This window comes from Coregonus clupeaformis, chromosome 16, assembly GCF_020615455.1.
Source record: "Coregonus clupeaformis isolate EN_2021a chromosome 16, ASM2061545v1, whole genome shotgun sequence".
Lineage (NCBI taxonomy): Eukaryota > Metazoa > Chordata > Actinopteri > Salmoniformes > Salmonidae > Coregonus > Coregonus clupeaformis.
This window is the reverse complement of record NC_059207.1, coordinates 22,120,872-22,142,944: the sequence shown is the minus strand read 5'-3', so window position 1 is coordinate 22,142,944 and position 22,073 is coordinate 22,120,872. Positions and strand designations below refer to the sequence as shown.

General features: G+C 46.0%; 1 protein-coding gene across 1 annotated transcript in view; it reads left to right on the top strand.

Moving 5' to 3' along the window:
- LOC121584483 (WD repeat and FYVE domain-containing protein 3-like) overlaps nt 1–22,073 on the top strand; it is a 267,617-nt gene that overhangs the window by 71,964 nt on the left and 173,580 nt on the right. The window contains exons 2-4 of the mRNA XM_045225961.1: nt 8,222–8,432; nt 8,903–9,026; nt 20,335–20,444. Coding sequence (XP_045081896.1) covers nt 8,253–8,432; nt 8,903–9,026; nt 20,335–20,444 — 414 coding nt within the window. The 5' untranslated portion in view covers nt 8,222–8,252. The remainder of the gene's footprint in view (nt 1–8,221; nt 8,433–8,902; nt 9,027–20,334; nt 20,445–22,073) is intronic.

The window sequence follows — 22,073 nt, the reverse complement described above, 5'->3', positions numbered from 1 at the left end:
GATTTCTGGTCAAACAGATGGAAAATCGGTCTTAGAAAGCATCTAAACTAATTAGAAATACATAAAAATAATAATAATGCTGAAGGAAAGATTCCTTCCAACTAATATCAACACTTACTTTGCCTTGCAAAAGTATTCAGAACCCTTAGATTTCTTTCCCCCCCAAAAAAATTGGTACAAAGTGGGATTCAAATGGATTTAATTGTCTTTTTTTTTTGTCATCAATCTACACAAAATACTCTGTCAAAGGGGATTTTTTAAAAATATTTTTTAAATATAAAAAAAAAAATCATTACGAAATATAGTCATTGCATAAGTATTCAGCCCTTTCATTTAGGCATGCCTAAATTCGTTCAGGAGTAAAATTTGGCTTAACGAATTACATAATAAGTTACATGGACTCACTCGGCAGGTAGCCTAGTGGTTAAGAGCATTGGGCCAGTAATCGAAAGGTTGCTGGTTCGAATCTCTGAGCCGACTAGGTGAACAAATCTGCCGATGTGCCCTTGAGCAGGGTACTTAACCCTAATTGCTCCTGTAAGTCGCTCTGGATAAGAGCGTCTGCTAAATTACAGACGTGATTTTTGAATGACTAACCCTTCCTCTGTCGCCCATACAAACAACATTTGTAAGGTCCCTCAGTCAAGTATTGAATTTCAAGCACAGATTCAACCACAAAGACCAGGGAGCTTTTCGAAAGCCTCACAAAGAAGGGCAGTGATTGGTGGATGGGAACAATAACAAATCAGATGTTGAATATCTCTTTTAAGCATGGTCAAGGTAATAATTATGCTGTGGATGATATATTAAACCACCCAGACACATCAAAGATACAGTCGTTCTGTGTTACTGATTGTGAATGTGGCTTCTATTGCCCGACATATTACATTCACGCCCAACAGAGAATTCTGTTGACTTAAAACCACAGCTGGTTGGGAAATGGGATGCTAGCTTACTACAGTGTACTATGATGTGACCTCGTTCTTAATGCGATTCATTACCGTATGAGATGAGTCAGTGAGTTTTGGAACAAAGCTGCAAAAAAGCCTAGCTGACTAAACTCCACTCCATGTGAAGGAAGTTTCTGATGAACTCCACCAACGGAGTGGAGCAGAGACCAAGGCTTTGTGGAATTCTAGTAACATTTAGTTGAATGATGTCATATAGACAGAGCCTAGGCATTATGATCTGAGTCACAGTCATCGTGATTTTCTGTGAGTTTTTAAGAAAGGACCACAAAAGTCTCTCAGAATGTTGTTAGTCAGTGAAATAATACTCTGGTCCCTCCATTATTTACGTTTTTTTAAAAGGCCTAACACTCAAGAGTTGTTGAACTGTGTAGGTTAATGTCCAATCTGGTCAGAGACCATCATCCTCACGACCCGGTTCTTGCTACCCTGGACCTAACTGGGGTGACACGTTCCCTTTCCTCCTGTCATCCTGCAGCCAACCCAACTGCTAGACATATGGTTAAGGTTTTCCCACGTCTCTGAATCACAGACAGGCTCTCTCTCTCTCTCTCTCCAATGAGCCTCTCGTTTCTCTCTTCTGGTTCAGTGGAAACAACAGTGAGAACAGTCTAGGTCAGCTTTATGTGTGGCTTTATGGAAGTTCACTTCTTGGATAAGCTGCTGTATGTTGTTGCTTCATCCAGACATGACCTGGCTTATTCATTAACATTTCTAACAGGTAAAACGTAAAGCCTGCGGATTTAGGATTCTGTCATCCACAGCATTTCGTCGGGAGAACAAAGATTTGCTAATGAGTCACTGACTATATAAACATAAAACCCATGTTAGGTCTTATGACATTCTGCAGGCCCCGGTAGTGTTTTTATTGTCCAGGAATAAATATATGAGCTATTCTCAGACAGGCAGAGTTATTGATAGGGGTTGTTGCAGAGAGGAGACATTGTTCTAGCTTGCAGTGGAGACATTTGGAGAGGAGACATTGTTGTAGCTTGCAGTGAAACAACAGACCTCAGCTCCCGGGGCATCGTAAATAGGGAACCTGACCTACAACGTCCAGTCAGCTCCCGGGGCATCGTAAATAGGGAACCTGACCTACAACGTCCAGTCAGCTCCCGGGGCATCGTAAATAGGGAACCTGACCTACAACGTCCAGTCAGCTCCCCGGAGCATCGTAAATAGGGAACCTGACCTACAACGTCCAGTCAGCTCCCGGGGCATCGTAATTAGGGAACCTGACCTACAACGTCCAGTCAGCTCCCGGAGCATCGTAAATAGGGAACCTGACCTACAACGTCCAGTCAGCTCCCCGGAGCATCGTAAATAGGGAACCTGACCTACAACGTCCAGTCAGCTCCCGGAGCATCGTAAATAGGGAACCTGACCTACAACGTCCAGTCAGCTCCCCCGGAGCATCGTAAATAGGGAACCTGACCTACAACGTCCAGTCAGCTCCCGGGGCATCGTAAATAGGGAACCTGACCTACAACGTCCAGTCAGCTCCCCGGAGCATCGTAAATAGGGAACCTGACCTACAACGTCCAGTCAGCTCCCGGAGCATCGTAAATAGGGAACCTGACCTACAACGTCCAGTCAGCTCCCCGGAGCATCGTAAATAGGGAACCTGACCTACAACGTCCAGTCAGCTCCCGGGGCATCGTAAATAGGGAACCTGACCTACAACGTCCAGTCAGCTCCCGGAGCATCGTAAATAGGGAACCTGACCTACAACGTCCAGTCAGCTCCCGGAGCATCGTAAATAGGGAACCTGACCTACAACGTCCAGTCAGCTCCCGGAGCATCGTAAATAGGGAACCTGACCTACAACGTCCAGTCAGCTCCCGGAGCATCGTAAATAGGGAACCTGACCTACAACGTCCAGTCAGCTCCCGGGGCATCGTAAATAGGGAACCTGACCTACAACGTCCAGTCAGCTCCCGGAGCATCGTAAATAGGGAACCTGACCTACAACGTCCAGTCAGCTCCCGGAGCATCGTAAATAGGGAACCTGACCTACAACGTCCAGTCAGCTCCCGGGGCATCGTAAATAGGGAACCTGACCTACAACGTCCAGTCAGCTCCCCGGAGCATCGTAAATAGGGAACCTGACCTACAACGTCCAGTCAGCTCCCGGGCATCGTAAATAGGGAACCTGACCTACAACGTCCAGTCAGCTCCCGGAGCATCGTAAATAGGGAACCTGACCTACAACGTCCAGTCAGCTCCCGGAGCATCGTAAATAGGGAACCTGACCTACAACGTCCAGTCAGCTCCCGGGGCATCGTAAATAGGGAACCTGACCTACAACGTCCAGTCAGCTCCCCGGAGCATCGTAAATAGGGAACCTGACCTACAACGTCCAGTCAGCTCCCGGGGCATCGTAAATAGGGAACCTGACCTACAACGTCCAGTCAGCTCCCGGGGCATCGTAAATAGGGAACCTGACCTACAACGTCCAGTCAGCTCCCGGAGCATCGTAAATAGGGAACCTGACCTACAACGTCCAGTCAGCTCCCGGGGCATCGTAAATAGGGAACCTGACCTACAACGTCCAGTCAGCTCCCCGGAGCATCGTAAATAGGGAACCTGACCTACAACGTCCAGTCAGCTCCCGGAGCATCGTAAATAGGGAACCTGACCTACAACGTCCAGTCAGCTCCCGGAGCATCGTAAATAGGGAACCTGACCTACAACGTCCAGTCAGCTCCCCGGAGCATCGTAAATAGGGAACCTGACCTACAACGTCCAGTCAGCTCCCCGGAGCATCGTAAATAGGGAACCTGACCTACAACGTCCAGTCAGCTCCCGGGAGCATCGTAAATAGGGAACCTGACCTACAACGTCCAGTCAGCTCCCGGAGCATCGTAAATAGGGAACCTGACCTACAACGTCCAGTCAGCTCCCGGGCATCGTAAATAGGGAACCTGACCTACAACGTCCAGTCAGCTCCCGGGAGCATCGTAAATAGGGAACCTGACCTACAACGTCCAGTCAGCTCCCCGGAGCATCGTAAATAGGGAACCTGACCTACAACGTCCAGTCAGCTCCCGGGGCATCGTAAATAGGGAACCTGACCTACAACGTCCAGTCAGCTCCCGGGGCATCGTAAATAGGGAACCTGACCTACAACGTCCAGTCAGCTCCCGGGAGCATCGTAAATAGGGAACCTGACCTACAACGTCCAGTCAGCTCCCCGGAGCATCGTAAATAGGGAACCTGACCTACAACGTCCAGTCAGCTCCCGGGGCATCGTAAATAGGGAACCTGACCTACAACGTCCAGTCAGCTCCCGGGGCATCGTAAATAGGGAACCTGACCTACAACGTCCAGTCAGCTCCCGGGGCATCGTAAATAGGGAACCTGACCTACAACGTCCAGTCAGCTCCCGGAGCATCGTAAATAGGGAACCTGACCTACAACGTCCAGTCCTGTGTGACACTGACTGATTGGAGGGCTAGTCTGAACTGTCTCAACTCCCTCAGTATGCTCATACTTTCCACTGCTTTAAGCAACCAAGCTACTGGAAATCAATACGTTTTAAATGGAACAAGGTAATAAGACAGTGATTTAGGCCAGTGGCTCCCAACCAGGGGGGTACTAGGACCTCTGGGGGTACTCGGTCTATCCACAGGGGATACTTGAGAAGACATGAGACCAAAGGCTTACTGGTAAAATGCACATGATGGGGGGGGTACTTCAGGGGGTATTCCAGAGCAAAATTCAGTTGGCGGTACACTGAAAAAGGGTTGGGAATCACAGATTTAGGCTGCCTGTTTGGCGACGAGCAGCTGCGACAAAAGTTGAGAAAGCTCCAACTTTGCGCAAATTTCTGCAAACGTGACTTTGCGATTGTGTCCATGTCAGCAGGTAGCTCAGTGGTTAAGAGCGTTGTGCCAGTAACTGAAAGGTCGCTGGTTCTAATCCCCGAGCCGACTAGGTGAAAAATCTGTCGATGTGCCCTTGAGCAAGGCACTTAACCCTAATTGCTCCCGTAAGTCGCTCTGGATAAGAGCGTCTGCTAAATGAGTCAAATGTAATTGTGATGGTGTCAGAGGAGCCAAGAGGCGATGGCAGAAAGGGGAGGTTGGGTCTCTCTGTCTTATCTCACCGGCTACAGATGTTTCAACTTAAATGTCTAGGCCTATGGGTGAAACAAGCAGCTAACTAGGCCTAAATGCAGGCGGTGTTGGTAGCCTAATGATTTGAGTTTGAAATGTATACCAAACATCCTTCTCCTGGGGCTGGGTGATATGGCCAAACTATCAGATCACGGTATTTTAAAACAAATTGGATGGTATTTTACGGTATTTTATGTTTTTTGAATAATACAAGTTCTACATGTGCTTACTGAGTAGTGCGTGACCTTAGGATGGCATCACATACATTCTAAGTGTAATGGGTACGCTGGGAAGCAAGTACAGGGAGTGGATTTAATCATACATAAGACATGGAACAAAACAAGAAACACGAGTAGCGTACAGACATGCACCACAGGAACAGAATCAATAACGCCTGGGGAAGGAACCAAAGGGAGTGGCTGATATAGGGGAGGTCATCAGGAAGGTGACGGAGTCCAGGTGAGTCTCATGAGGCGCAGGTGCGCGTAACGATGGTGACAAGTGTGCATCAAGTTCTGCATTTCCTGAACTCATTTGAGATGATTTCCACACTGTCACAAAGGGCTGCACGACATGGGCAAACAATCCAGGACTTATTTTTAACCAAATGTTGCAATTTGCACGGGCCCCGTGTGGCTCAGTTGGTAGAACATGGCGCTTGCAACGCCAGGGTTGTGGGTTCGATTCCCACGGGGGGCCAGTATGAAAATGTATGCACTCACTAACTGTAAATTGCTCTGGATAAGAGCGTCTGCTAAATTACTAAAATGTAAATTTAGAGCAAAACACTTGGGTGAACTGTTGGAATCATGGAAATAGAATGATTATTCTAATTCTGTAGTTATAATATAATAGTGGACCTTTGAATACAGTGTTGTTTGACATGGCAACGAATTAAAATGCCAGGGAGGAGTTATTGTGACAGGGTAGGAACCAAAGTGTTGATGAGTGTTTCCTAGGGGACGCTATAATCTTTGAATACATGGCAACAAATGAAAATGCCAGGGAGGAGTAATTGTGACAGGGTAGGAACCAAAGTGTTGATGAGTGTTTCCTAGGGGACGCTATAATCTTTGAATACAGGCAACGAATGAAAATGCCAGAGAGGAGTTATTCTTTTTTTATTGGGCACAGGGGAGGGTAGTGTGTTATTTTTTTATTGGGCACAGGGGAGGGTAGTGTGTTTTTTTTCCTGGTTTCCATTCGCTCTTTTACAGGTTTTACTATATAATTTATTCCATCCTAGCCACATTTCCTCATCTGCCCCTCCCCTATATCAATCTGTTTTAGTACCTTCCCATATGCACTAGGCTTTTCCACACGCTAGCTTTTACTATACCATAGGTCAGTATAGTCTACCAGTCTAACTGTCTGTCCTGCCCTCTATCCACCATTCATAGTGACAATAGTGGTAGGTGGATCGTTTGTCCAGATCGGCCTTTAGGCTAACTAGCAATCATACCACACATAAAAGCATTTAAAAAGCTGCATACATTTTCAATATGAACCCACAAGAACAAATAAGAATAGCTGATAGGAAGCAGAGAGGACAGGTGCATGAAAGAACACTGAAGACATGAGACACTCGGCTCAAAAAACTCCCCTATTGATCTGGTTTAGGGACAATACAGTTATCCTACCTACTGCACACTATCCTACAACATCACAACGCAATGCATAATTGCATTATTGTTTTTCAACTGAGTACAAAATTGTGTGTGTATATGTGTGTGTCTGTGTGTGTGTGTGTGTGTGAGAGAGAGAGAGAGAGAGATAGAGAGAGAGCCAGTGTTTGTGTGATAGAGAGAGTCCGTGTTTGTGTGATAGAGAGAGTCAGTGTTTGTGTGAGAGAGAGTCAGTGTTTGTGTGAGAGAGAGTCAGTGTGTGGCTGATGCTGTCACTGGGCTGATGCTGACCAGATGGTTAGCTGTCACTGGGCTGATGCTGCGTTTAGATGGCACGAGGTAGACGGCAAACTGGATGTCAGTGTTTTCAATGAGAGAACAACAGTAAATACAGTTGAAGCTGGCGGTGAATGCCATCAGCCGCTACGGTAGACGGGACTTGCCGCCAGAGTAAAAATATTTCATATTTTGCTGTCTGCCGTAGTGTTGTTTTCTACATGATGTTGATTTGCAGTGTTTGTTTACTGAAATCACCATAGCAACGCATACGTCATACTGCCTCTCATACTGCCCCTCATACTGTATCTTACTGCCCCTCATACTGCCTCTGATACTGCCTCTCTTACTGCCCCCCTTACTGCTTCTTACTGCTTCTTACTGCCTCTCATACTGCCTCTGATACTGCCCCTCATACTGCCTCTGATACTGCATCTGATACTGCCCCTCTTACTGCCTCTGATACTGCCTCTGATACTGCCTCTGATACTGCCTCTCTAACTGCCTCTGATTCTGCCTTTCTTACTGCCTCTCATACTGGCACTCATACTGCCCCTCATACTGCCTCTCTTACTGCCTCTGATACTGCCTCTCATACTGCCTCTGATACTGCCCCTCTTACTGCCTCTCATACTGCCTCTCATACTGCCTCTCATACTGCCCCTCATACTGCATCTCTTACTACCTCTGATACTGCCTCTCATACTGCCTCTGATACTGCCCCTCTTACTGCCTCTGATACTGCCTCTCATACTGCCTCTCATACTGCCTCTCATACTGCCTCTCATACTGCCTCTGATACTGCCTCTCATACTGCCTCTCATACTGCCTCTCATACTGCCCCTCTTACTGCCTCTCATACTGCCTCTCATACTGCCCCTCTTACTGCCTCTCTTACTGCCTCTGATACTGCCCCTCTTACTGTCTCTCATACTGCCTCTCACAGCGCCTCTCATACTGCCTCTCATACTGCCTCTCATACTGCCTCAGATTTTACTCACTTTTAAACTCTGCATTGTTGGTTAAGGGCTTGTAAGTAAACACTTCACGGTGCTGTTGTATTCCGCGCGTGTGACAAATAAAATGTGATTTGATTTGACATTTCCATTCTACAAGTGAACAATACAACTTCACTCAATAGATTTAAAAAAAGGTTCAAAGCACTTCCTGGTAAGATGAAGGTACAGTAAAATGAAATAAATGAACAGTCATTCTCCCTCTTCCTCCTTCTCAGGGCTGGCTTTGGCCTGGCGAAGCCTCTCAAGATGAACATGGTGAAGAGGATCATGGGTAGGCCGCGGCAGGAAGAGTGTAGCCCGCAGGACAACGCGCTGGGCCTCATGCACCTCCGACGTCTCTTCTCCGAGCTCTGCCACCCGCCACGTCACATGACCCAGAAGGAGCAGGAGGACAAGCTCTACATGATGCTGCCTGTCTTCAACAGGGTGAGAGACAAACGTGCCAGGATTCATCTCCTTCAGTAGAGGGAGGGGAAGGGGAATATCAAGGACATCTGTTTTGACCAGAGGGTAGGCCTACTCAGTGGTGTGAAATGGTTAACAAAGGTGCACATCGGGTGTCCGTCATCTTAGCACGTTAGGTGGACCTGTGTGTGTGAGTTAATGAGTATCGGATAGAGGGATAGAGTTAAGGATAGAGGGCTCCCGAGTGGCGCAGCGGTCTAAGGCACTGCATCTCAGTGCTTGAGGCGTCACTACAGACCCCCTGGTTCGATTCCAGGCTGTATCACAACCGGCCGTGATTGGGAGTTTCATAGGGCGGCGCACAATTAGCCCAGCGTCGTCTGGGTTTGGCCGTCATTGTAAATAAGAATTTGTTCTTAACTGACTTGCCTAGTTAAATAAAGGTAAAATAAAAAATTAAATAAATCCTTTGACCTTTTTGTGCATGGCAGGTGTTTGGGAACGCTTCCTCCAGCACCATGACGGAGAAGTTCCAGGACCTCCTTCAGTTCACTACCCAGGTGTCCCGGCTCATGGTCACTGAGATCAGACGGAGGGCCTCCAACAAGTCAACAGGTACGTTTACAAAACCCGTCAAACGTTCGAAACTTTACTATCCGGTGCAGCAGGCAACCATTCCCTGCCGGTGCAGCAGGCAACCATTCCCTGCCGGTGCAGCAGGCAACCATTCCCTGCCGGTGCAGCAGGCAACCATTCCCTGCCGAGCTGGTCATGGGTGCACTTCAGCCACGCTCAAGGTCCTAAACGATATTATAACCGCGATCGATAATAGACAGTACTGTGCAGCCGTTTTCATTGACCTGGCCAAGAATTTCGACTCTGTCAACCACCGCATTCTTATTGGCAGACTAAATAGCCTTGGTTTCTCAAATGACTGCCTCGCCTGGTTCACCAACTACTTCTCAGATAGAGTTCAATGTGTCAAATCGGAGGGCTTGTTGTCTGGACCCATGACAGTCTCTATGGGGGTGCCACAGGGTTCAATTCTTGGGCCGACTGTTTTCTCTGTGTATATCAATGACGTCGCTCTTGCTGCTGGTGACTCTCAGATCCACCTCTACGCAGACGACACCATTTTGTATACATCTGGCCCTTCATTGGACACTGTGTTAACAAACCTCCAAACGAGCTTCAATTCCATACAACACTCCTTCAGTAGCCTCCAACTGCTTTTAAACACTAGTAAAACTAAATGCATGCTCTTCAACCGAACGCTGCTTGCACCCGCCCACCCGACTAGAATCACTACTCCCGAAGGGTCTGACCTAGAGTATGTGGACAACTACAAATATCTAGGTGTCTGGTTAGACTGTAAACTCTCCTTCCAGACTCACATTAAGAATCTCCAATCCAAAGTTAAGTCTAGAATCGGTTTCCTATTTCGCAACAAAGCCTCCTTCACTCATGCTGCCAAACATGCCCTCGTAAAACTGACTATCCTACCGATCCTTGACTTCGGCGATGTCATTTACAAAATAGCCTCCAACACTCTACTCAGCAAATTGGATGTAGTCTATCACAGTGCCATCCGTTTTGTCACCAAAGCCCCATATACTACCCACCACTGTGACCTGTACGCTCTTGTTGGCTGGTCCTCACTACATATTCGTCGCCAAACCCACTGGCTCCAGGCCATCTATAAATCACTGCTAGGCAAATCCCCGCCTTATCTTAGCTCATTGGTCACCATAGCAACACCCACCCGTAGTCTGCGCTCCAGCGGGTATATCTCACTGGTCATCCCCAAAGCCAACACCTCCTTTGGCCGCAATTCCTTCCAGTTCTCTGCTGCAAATGACTGGAACAAATTGCAAAAATCTCTGAAGCTGGAGACACTTATCTCCCTCACTAACTTTAAGCATCAGTTGTCAGAGCAGCTTACCGATCACTGCACCTGTACACAGCCTATCTGAAATTAGCCCACCCAACTACCTCATTCCTATATTGTTATTTATTTTGCTCATTTGTACCCCAGTATCTCTATTTGCACATCATCTCTTGCACATCTATCAGTCCAGTGTTAATACTAATTGTAATTTTTTTTGCACTATAGCCTATTTTATTGCCTTACCTCCATAACTTGCTAAATTTGCACACACTGTATATTATATGTATTTCTGTTGTATTTTTTGACTTTGTTTGTTTTGCCCCATATGTAACTCTGTATTGTTGTTTTTATCACACTGCTTTGCTTTATCTTGGCCAGGTCGCAGTTGTAAATGAGAACTTGTTCTCAACTGGTTTACCTGGTTAAATAAAGGTGAAATAAAAATAAAAATAAATAAAATAAAAAAAACTCCATGCATCTTGGGGCGGCAGGTAGCTTAGTGGTTAAGAGCGTTGTGCCAGTAACCGAAAGGTCTCTGGTTCTAATCCCCGAGCCGACTAGGTGAAAAATCTGTCGATGTGCCCTTGAGCAAGGCACTTAACCCTAATTGCTCCTGTAAGTCGCTCTGGATAAGAGCGTCTGCTAAATGACAAAAAATGTAAATGTTAAAATGTTGAGTAAGATGCACTACTCGCGTACATGCGTCTCTACTCCTCACAACACTATATTAACCTCCAAAAATCCACGACCACAGGTGTTTTGTTGTAGCCTGCCATCTGATGTGGCCTGCCGTAACTGTAGATGACCATACCTAGGTTACACCAGCACCCCTCAAAATGTACTAAATCATCAAAGCCCGTGTCCAGCAGCATCCTTCCCCTAAGCACAAAAAACCTCATGTATTTAGCTTGTGATACCATTTACATGATGAATACAGTCCTCAGTCTCCTCTGCCTCAGTCCATGGTCGGGGCTGCTGGTTGCTAAACTGCCACCCCAGTCATTAAACGTACAATAGGTAGGTGTTTATTTTTTTATTTTTTTATTTCACCTTTATTTAACCAGGTAAGCCAGTTGAGAACAAGTTCTCATTTACAACTGCGACCTGGCCAAGATAAAGCAAAGCAGTGCAATAAAAACAACAACACAGAGTTACATATGGGGCAAAACAAAACATACAGTCAAAAAATACAACAGAAATACATATAATATACAGTGTGCAAATTTAGCAAGTTATGGAGGTAAGGCAATAAAATAGGCTATAGTGCAAAATAATTACAATTTAGTATTAACACTGGAGTGATGTGCAAGAGATGATGTGCAAATAGAGATACTGGGGTGCAAATGAGCAAAATAAATAACAATATAGGGATGAGGTAGTTGGGTGGGCTAATTTCAGATGGGCTGTGTACAGGTGCAGTGATCGGTAAGGTGCTCTGACAACTGATGCCTAAAGTTAGTGAGGGAGATAAGTGTCTCCAGCTTCAGAGATTTTTCCAATTTGTTTAAAGTCTCCACAGGTAAGATTTGTTTGAGCACATCAACACTTAATCACAGCTTCTGATCTAACACTTCAGGATCAGTGTTGGTGTCTTGTTATTCAGCTCTGATAGGTGTCCAAGCAACATGACCCAAATACCTACTAACTTGATTTGAGCTAGCTACTTGATATTCATCCTCCCTGCTCGGTGTTTGATCTTCAAAGCTGGGGCCGTACGTATGAAGAGTCTCAGACAGGAGTGCTGATCTTGGATTAGATCTAGGATTAGGGTTAGGGTTAGATTTAGGATTAGATCTAGAATTAGGATTAGATCTTGGATCAGTTTTGCCTTTTAGATCACAATGAATGAGGTTATATGGACAGGGGGGACCTGATCCTAGATCAATAATCCCACTCTGAGATGGCCCCTGGTCTGGGTGAAATGTGGACCTAACTGACATTGAAGGAGTGAGGGATGGAGTGAGTGAGGGAAAGAGGACTGGTTTATGATAGTGGAATGGTGGGATAAATCTGTCACCCAGCTTGACAGTCCTTTGATATTTTGGTCCTCCACCGTTGGAGAGGAATAAACTCCACTGACTGCCAAGGATATCTTTACACGGCTCCATATGCTCTCACACACACACACACTGACGCACACGCACACACACACACACACACTGACGCACGCGCACGCGGTATACATTTGGCCCTCGCACCGCACGGCCTCCCATCTCGCTTTGTTACTGATAGCGGACCACAATTAATCTGAACTCTGAACCCTTCATCTGACTCCAATAAATATCCAACTGAAAGGGTTCATGCCATATTGCAGTGTTACTGATGTCGTTATAGGATTATTTTACCAGTATTTTTTTATTAGGGTCAAATGCAATCAAATACAGAAAGTATTTAAACCCCTTATTCCACATTTGGTTGTGTTACATTACATCCTGCGTTCCAAATGGATAACATATATATTTTTTATCTCACCCATCGACACACAACACCCCATAATGACAAAGGGATAACATGTTTTTAGAAATGTTAGCAAATTTATTGAAAATGAAATACAGAAATATCTCATTTACATAATTATTCACACCCCCACATTATTTTGTATATACAGTGCATTGGGAAAGTATTCAGACCCCTTGACTTTTTCCACATTTTGTTACGTTACAGCCTTATTCTACAATTGATTAAATAAATAAAAATTATCATCAATCTACACACAACACCCCATAATGACAAAGCGAAAACAGGTTTTTAGACATTTTAGCAAATTTATTACAAAATAAAAAAACTGAAATACCTTATTTACATAAGTATTCAGACCCTTTGCTATGAGACTCGAAAATGAGCTCAGGTGCATCCTGTTTCCATTGATCATCCTTGAGACGTCACTACAACTTGATTGGAGTCCACCTGTGGCCAATTCAATTGATTGGAAATGATTTCCAAAGAAACACACCTGGAGATCCATGGAACTATCCGTAGATCTCCGAGATAGAATTGTGAAGGGCGTATATCTGGGGAAGGGTATGAAACCATTTATAGAGTGTTGAAATATTCCTAGAGCACAGTGGTCGCTATCATTGGGAAATTGAAAAAAATATGGAACTTCCCAGACTCTGCCTAGAGCTGGCCGTCCGACCAAACTGAGCAACCGGGCAAGAAGGAATTTGTTCAGGGAGGTGACCAAGAACCCAATGAAGCTCTGACAGAACTGCAGAGTTCCTTGGCTGAGATGGGAGAACCTGCCAGAAGGACAACGGTCTCCACAGCACTTCACCAATCTGGGCTTTATGGGAGAGTGGCCAGACGGAAGCCACTCCTGAGAAAAAGGCACATGACAGTATGCCTGGAGTTTGCAAAAAGGCACGTGAAAGTGTAAGGAAAAAGATTATGTGGTCTGAGACACAAATTTTACTCTTTGGCCGAATGCAATGTGCCATGTCTGGAGAAAACCAGGCACAGCTCATCACCCGTCTAACACCATCCTACCGTGAAGCATAGTGGTGGCAGCATCATGCTATGGGAATGCTTTTCAGCGGCAGGGACTGGGAGACTGGTAAGGATAGAGGGAACAATGAATGGAGCCAAATACACGCAAATCCTTGATGAGAACCTGCTTCAGAGTGCAAACAACCTTATACTTGGGTGAAGATTTAAGTTTCGACAGGACAATGACCCCAAGCATACAGCCAAAGCGATGCTGGAATGGCTTCAGAACAAGAAGGTGAAAGTCCTTGAGAGGCCCAGCCAAAGCCCAGACTTGAAATCCCATTGAAAATCTGTGGAAAGACTTGAAGATTGCTGTTCACCGCTGCTCCCCATCAAACTTAACAGAGCTTGAGAAAGTCTGTAAGTAAGAATGAGAGGGAAAAAAAACAAATCCAGATGCGCAGAGCAGATACAGACAGACCCAGAACGACTCAAAGCCGTGATCGCCGCCAAAGGTGCTACTATGAAGTATTGACTCGGGGTTTAATACTTATTTAAATGAGATATTTCTGTATTTAATTTTCTATATATTTGCATACATTTCTAAAAACTTGTTTTATCTTTGTTTTTTCTCACCCATCTACCCCATAATGACAGTCTATTTAATCCATTTTGAATTCAGGCTGTATCACAACAAAAATGTGGAAATGTCAAGGGGTATGAATACTTTCTGAAGGCCCTGTACGTCAGAAATTCCCAGAATGATAACGGACTGTAACCCAGAATGATAACGGACTGTAACCCAGAATGATAACGGACTGTAACCCAGAATGATAACGGACTGTAACCCAGCATGATAACGGACTGTAACCCAGAATGATAACGGACTGTAACCCAGCATGATAACGGACTGTAACCCAGAATGATAACGGACTGTAACCCAGAATGATAACGGACTGTAACCCAGAATGATAACGGACTGTAACCCAGCATGATAACGGACTGTAACCCAGAATGATAACGGACTGTAACCCAGAATGATAACGGACTGTAACCCAGAATGATAACGGACTGTAACCCAGCATGATAACGGACTGTAACCCAGAATGATAACGGACTGTAACCCAGCATGATAACGGACTGTAACCCAGAATGATAACGGACTGTAACCCAGCATGATAACGGACTGTAACCCAGAATGATAACGGACTGTAACCCAGAATGATAACGGACTGTAACCCAGAATGATAACGGACTGTAACCCAGCATGATAACGGACTGTAACCCAGAATGATAACGGACTGTAACCCAGCATGATAACGGACTGTAACCCAGCATGATAACGGACTGTAACCCAGAATGATAACGGACTGTAACCCAGAATGATAACGGACTGTAACCCAGAATGATAACGGACTGTAACCCAGAATGATAACGGACTGTAACCCAGCATGATAACGGACTGTAACCCAGAATGATAACGGTCTGTAACCCAGCATGATAACGGACTGTAACCCAGAATGATAACGGACTGTAACCCAGCATGATAACGGACTGTAACCCAGAATGATAACGGACTGTAACCCAGAATGATAACGGACTGTAACCCAGCATGATAACGGACTGTAACCCAGAATGATAACGGACTGTAACCCAGAATGATAACGGACTGTAACCCAGAATGGTAAGACTGTAACCCAGCGTGATAACGGACTGTAACCCAGCATGATAACGGACTGTAACCCAGAATGGTAAGACTGTAACCCAGCATGATAACGGACTGTAACCCAGAATGATAACGGACTGTAACCCAGCATGATAACGGACTGTAACCCAGCATGATAACGGACTGTAACCCAGAATGATAACGGACTGTAACCCAGAATGATAACGGACTGTAACCCAGCATGATAACGGACTGTAACCCAGAATGATAACGGACTGTAACCCAGCATGATAACGGACTGTAACCCAGAGTGATAACGGACTGTAACCCAGCATGATAACGGACTGTAACACCGCATAATAACGGACTGTAACACCGCATGATAACGGACTGTAACCCAGAATGATAACGGACTGTAACCCAGCATGATAACGGACTGTAACCCAGAATGGTAAGACTGTAACCCAGAATGATAACAGACTCTAACCCAGAATGATAACGGACTGTAACCCAGCATGATAACGGACTGTAACCCAGAATGGTAAGACTGTAACCCAGAATGATAACAGACTCTAACCCAGAATGATAACGGACTGTAACCCAGCATGATAACGGACTGTAACCCAGAATGATAACGGACTTTAACCCAGAATGGTAAGACTGTAACCCAGAATGATTACGGACTGTAACCCAGAATGATAACGGACTGTAACCCAGCATGATAACGGACTGTAACCCAGAATGATAACGGTCTATAACCCAGCACGATAACGGACTGTAACCCAGCATGATAACGGACTGTAACCCAGAATGATAACGGTCTATAACCCAGCATGATAACGGACTGTAACCCAGCATGATATTGGACTGTAACCCAGAATGGTAAGACTGTAACCCAGAATGATAACGGACTCTAACCCAGAATGATAACGGACTGTAACCCAGCATGATAACGGACTGTAACCCAGAGTGATAACGGACTGTAACTCAGAATGATAACGGACTGTAACCCAGCATGATAACGGACTGTAACCCAGCATGATAACGGACTGTAACCCATCACGATAACGGACTGTAACCCGAAGTGATAACGGACTGTAACCCAGAGTGATAACGGACTGTAACCCAGCATGATAACGGACTGTAACCCAGCATGATAACGGACTGTAACCCAGAATGATAACGGACTGTAACCCAGCATGATAACGGACTGTAACCCAGAATGATAACGGTCTGTAACCCAGAATGATAACGAACTGTAACCCAGCATGATAACGAACTGTAACCCAGCATGATAACGGACTGTAACCCAGCATGATAACGGACTGTAACCCAGCATGATAACGGTCTGTAACCCAGAATGATAACGGTCTGTAATCCAGAATGATAACGGACTGTAACCCAGAATGATAACGGACTGTAACCCAGCATGATAACGGACTGTAACCCAGAATGATAACGGACTGTAACCCAGAATGGTAAGACTGTAACCCAGCATGATAACGGACTGTAACCCAGCAAGATAACGGTCTGTAACCCAGCATGATAACGGACTGTAACCCAGCATGATAACGGACTGTAACCCAGCATGATAACGGACTGTAACCCAGCATGATAACGGACTGTAACCCAGCATGATAACGAACTGTAACCCAGAATGATAACTGACAGTTACCCAGAATGATAACGGACTGTAACCCAGAATGATAACGGACTGTAACCCAGCATGATAACGGACTGTAACCCAGAATGATAACGGACTGTAACCCAGAATGATAACGGACTGTAACCCAGAATGATAACGGACTGTAACCCAGCATGATAACGGACTGTAACCCAGAATGATAACGGTCTATAACCCAGAATGATAACGGACTGTAACCCAGAATGATAACGGACTGTAACCCAGCACGATAACGGACTGTAACCCAGAATGATAACGGACTGTAACCCAGAATGATAACGGACTGTAACCCAGCATGATAACGGACAGTTACCCAGAATGATAACTGACAGTTACCCAGAATGATAACGGACTGTAACCCAGAATATTAACGGACTGTAACCCAGCATGATAATGGACTGTAACCCAGAATGATAACGGACTGTAACCCAGAATGATAACGGACTGTAACACCGCATGATAACGGACTGTAACACCGCATGATAACGGACTGTAACCCAGAATGATAACGGACTGTAACCCAGCATGATAACGGACTGTAACCCAGAATGATAACGGACTGTAACCCAGAATGATAACGGACTGTAACCCAGCATGATAACGGACTGTAACCCAGAATGATAACGGACTGTAACCCAGCATGATAACGGACTGTAACCCAGCATGATAACGGACTGTAACCCAGAATGATAACGGACTGTAACCCAGAATGATAACGGACTGTAACACCGCATGATAACGGACTGTAACCCAGAATGATAACGGACTGTAACCCAGCATGATAACGGACTGTAACCCAGAATGATAACGGACTGTAACCCAGCATGATAACGGACTGTAATCCAGAATGATAACGGTCTGTAACCCAGAATGATAACGGTCTGTAACCCAGCATGATAACGGACTGTAACCCAGCATGATAACGGACTGTAACCCAGCATGATAACTGACAGTTACCCAGAATGATAACGGACTGTAACCCAGAATGATAACGGACTGTAACCCAGAATGATAACGGACTGTAACCCAGCATGATAACGGACTGTAACCCAGCATGATATTGGACTGTAACCCAGAATGATAACGGACTGTAACCCAGAATGATAACGGACTGTAACCCAGCATGATAACGGACTGTAACCCAGCATGATAACGGACTGTAACCCAGCATGATAACGAACTGTAACCCAGCATGATATTGGACTGTAACCCAGAATGATAACGGACTGTAACCCAGCATGATAACGGACTGTAACCCAGCATGATATTGGACTGTAACCCAGAATGATAACGGACTGTAACCCAGAATGATAACGGACTGTAACCCAGCATGATAACGGACTGTAACCCAGCATGATAACGGACTGTAACCCAGCACGATAACGGACTGTAACCCAGAATGATAACGGACTGTAACCCAGAATGATAACGGACTGTAACCCAGCATGATAACGGACTGTAACCCAGCATGATAACGGACTGTAACCCAGAATGATAACGGACTGTAACCCAGCATGATAACGGACTGTAACCCAGCATGATAACGGACTGTAACCCAGAATGATAACGGACTGTAACCCAGCATGATAACGGACTGTAACCCAGCATGATAACGGACTGTAACCCAGCATGATAACGGACTGTAACCCAGAATGATAACGGACTGTAACCCAGAATGATAACGGACTGTAACCCAGAATGATAACGGACTGTAACCCAGAATGATAACGGACTGTAACCCAGCATGATAACGGACTGTAACCCAGAATGATAACGGACTGTAACCCAGAATGATAACGGACTGTAACCCAGAATGATAACGGACTGTTACCCAGAATGATAACTGACAGTTACCCAGAATGATAACTGACAGTTACCCAGCATGAGAAACCATTCATCACTATTTGATGTTAGCCTCATCCCCTTAGCCAAAGGCTTTTAAAACCTCATTTTATCTGCCTACTAGTGTTTCCCCAGCACGGTAGATACGCTAGTCAGTTCTCTCTGCAGGTGTGTGTGTGTGAGTTATCAGTCTGTCGTTATTCAAAGCTATGACGGAGGTTCACTTTCCTTTGATTAGCGACCAAACGCACGGCTGCTGCTATCTTCAGTCTGTTTGGGAGAAGATCTGAAACATCCAGCCAGATGGGCACACACACCTCTTTAAGGAAGCTGTCAGGAAGCTCTCTCTTCCTCCTCATCACCTTCCTCCTCCGTCTCTCCCTCCCTCTTCCTCCTCCATCTCTCCCTCCCTCTTCCTCCTCCATCTCTCCCTCCCTCTTCCTCCATCTCTCCCTCCCTCTTCCTCCTCCATCTCTTCCTCCTCCATCTCTCCCTCCCTCTTCCTCCTCCATCTCTCCCTCCCTCTTCCTCCTCCATCTCTCCCTCCCTCTTCCTCCTCCATCTCTCCCTCCCTCTTCCTCCTCCATCCCTCCCTCCCTCTTCCTCCTCCATCTCTCCCTCCTTCTTCCTCCTCCATCTCTCCATCTCCCTCCCTCTTCCTCCTCCATCTCTCACTCCCTCTTCCTCCTCCTCCATCTCTCCCTCCCTCTTCCTCCTCCATCTCTCCCTCCCTCTTCCTCCTCCATCTCTCCCTCCTTCTTCCTCCTCCATCTCTCCATCTCCCTCCCTCTTCCTCCTCCATCTCTCCATCTCCCTCCCTCTTCCTCCTCCATCTCTCCCTCCCTCTTCCTCCTCCATCTCTCCCTCCCTCTTCCTCCTCCATCTCTCCCCTCCTTCTTCCTCCTCCATCTCTCCATCTCCCTCCCTCTTCCTCCTCCATCTCTCCATCTCCCTCCCTCTTCCTCCTCCATCTCTCCCTCCCTCTTCCTCCTCCATCTCTCCCTCCCTCTTCCTCCTCCATCTCTCCCTCCTTCTTCCTCCTCCATCTCTCCATCTCCCTCCCTCTTCCTCCTCCATCTCTCCATCTCCCTCCCTCTTCCTCCTCCTCCATCTCTCCCTCCCTCTCTCTCTCTCTCTCTCTCTCTCTCTCTCTCTCTCTCTCTCTTCTGCCACCTGCTCTGAGCCTTCTGCTGTAAAAGATCAAAACAGGGCTCTTTAATTTGCACAAAAATAACAAACTGTACATTATACTGAAACACTGATTATGGCAGGATGAGAAGATGATATGTACAGCTGTGGTGTGTGCTCTGTCCACGGAGGCAGCCAGTCGAGCTATAGTCCAGTTCCTGTTGTATTGTACTGTAATGTAATACGTACATTTATATACTGATGATGTGTATGTGTGTTCTGTCCACAGAGGCAGCCAGTCGAGCCATAGTCCAGTTCCTGGAGGTGAACCAGAGCGAGGAGGCGTCACGTGGCTGGATGCTGCTGACCACCATCAACCTGCTAGCATCCTCAGGACAGGTGGGTGTTACCGGACAGGTGTGTGAGTGTGTGTATATTACAGAGTGCACAATTTGAGTGTGTGTTGGTGTTTCTGTCTGCCCTCATGTCTTTGTTGTTTTGAAAAAAAGAAGTTGGCATTTAAACAGCACCGGCATCGCAGCATTTAAACAGCACCGGCATCGCAGCATTTAAACAGCACCGGCATCGCAGCATTTAAACAGCACCGGCATCGCAGCTATTAAACAGCACCGGCATCACAGCATTTAAACAGCACCGGCATCGCAGCATTTAAACAGCACCGGCATCGCAGCATTTAAAAACAGCACCGGCATCGCAGCATTTAAACAGCACCGGCATCGCAGCATTTAAACAGCACCGGCATCGCAGCATTTAAACAGCACCGGCATCGCAGCATTTAAACAGCACCGGCATCGCAGCATTTAAACAGCACCGGCATCGCAGCATTTAAACAGCACCGGCATCGCAGCATTTAAACAGCACCGGCATCGCAGCATTTAAACAGCACCGGCATCGCAGCATTTAAACAGCACTGGCATCGCAGCATTTAAACAGCACCGGCATCGCAGCATTTAAACAGCACCGGCATCGCAGCATTTAAACAGCACCGGCATCGCAGCATTTAAACAGCACCGGCATCGCATCAACTTCTATAGGCTTTTTTGATGAAAATTCTAGAACTGTTGAATCTTGGCCCCTGACCACTTCCTGTTTTTGTTTTGTTTTTTTGTGGTGAGCGCCGTCAACAAGTTGTAGCTAGTTCCCCTTCCCCTGTTTAAAGGAATATAGAACATCCTGTAGAACATCCTGTAGCCTAGGACCTATAGAACATCCTGTAACCTAGGACCTGTAGAACATCCTGTAACCTAGGACCTGTAGAACATCCTGTAGAACATCCTGTAGCCTAGGACCTGTAGAACATCCTGTAACCTAGGACCTATAGAACATCCTGTAGCCTAGGACCTATAGAACATCCTGTAACCTAGGACCTGTAGAACATCCTGTAGCCTAGGACCTATAGAACATCATGTAGCATAGGACCTATAGAACATCCTGTAACCTAGGACCTGTAGAACATCCTGTAACCTAGGACCTGTAGAACATCCTGTAACCTAGGACCTGTAGAACATCCTGTAACCTAGGACCTATAGAACATCCTGTAGCCTAGGACCTATAGAACATCCTGTAGCCTAGGACCTGTAGAACATCCTGTAACCTAGGACCTGTAGAACATCCTGTAGCCTAGGACCTATAGAACATCCTGTAGCCTAGGACCCATAGAACATCCTGTAGCCTAGGACCTATAGAACATCCTGTAGCATAGGACCTGTAGAACATCCTGTAACCTAGGACCTATAGAACATCTTGTAGCCTAGGACCTGTAGAACATCCTGTAACCTAGGACCTATAGAGCATCCTGTAGAACATCCTGTAGCCTAGGACCTGTAGAACATCCTGTAGAACATCCTGTAGCCTAGGACCTATAGAACATCCTGTAGAACATCCTGTAACCTAGGACCTATAGAACATCCTGTAGCCTAGGACCTATAGAACATCCTGTAACCTAGGACCTATAGAACATCCTGTAGCCTAGGACCTATAGAACATCCTGTAGCCTAGGACCTGTAG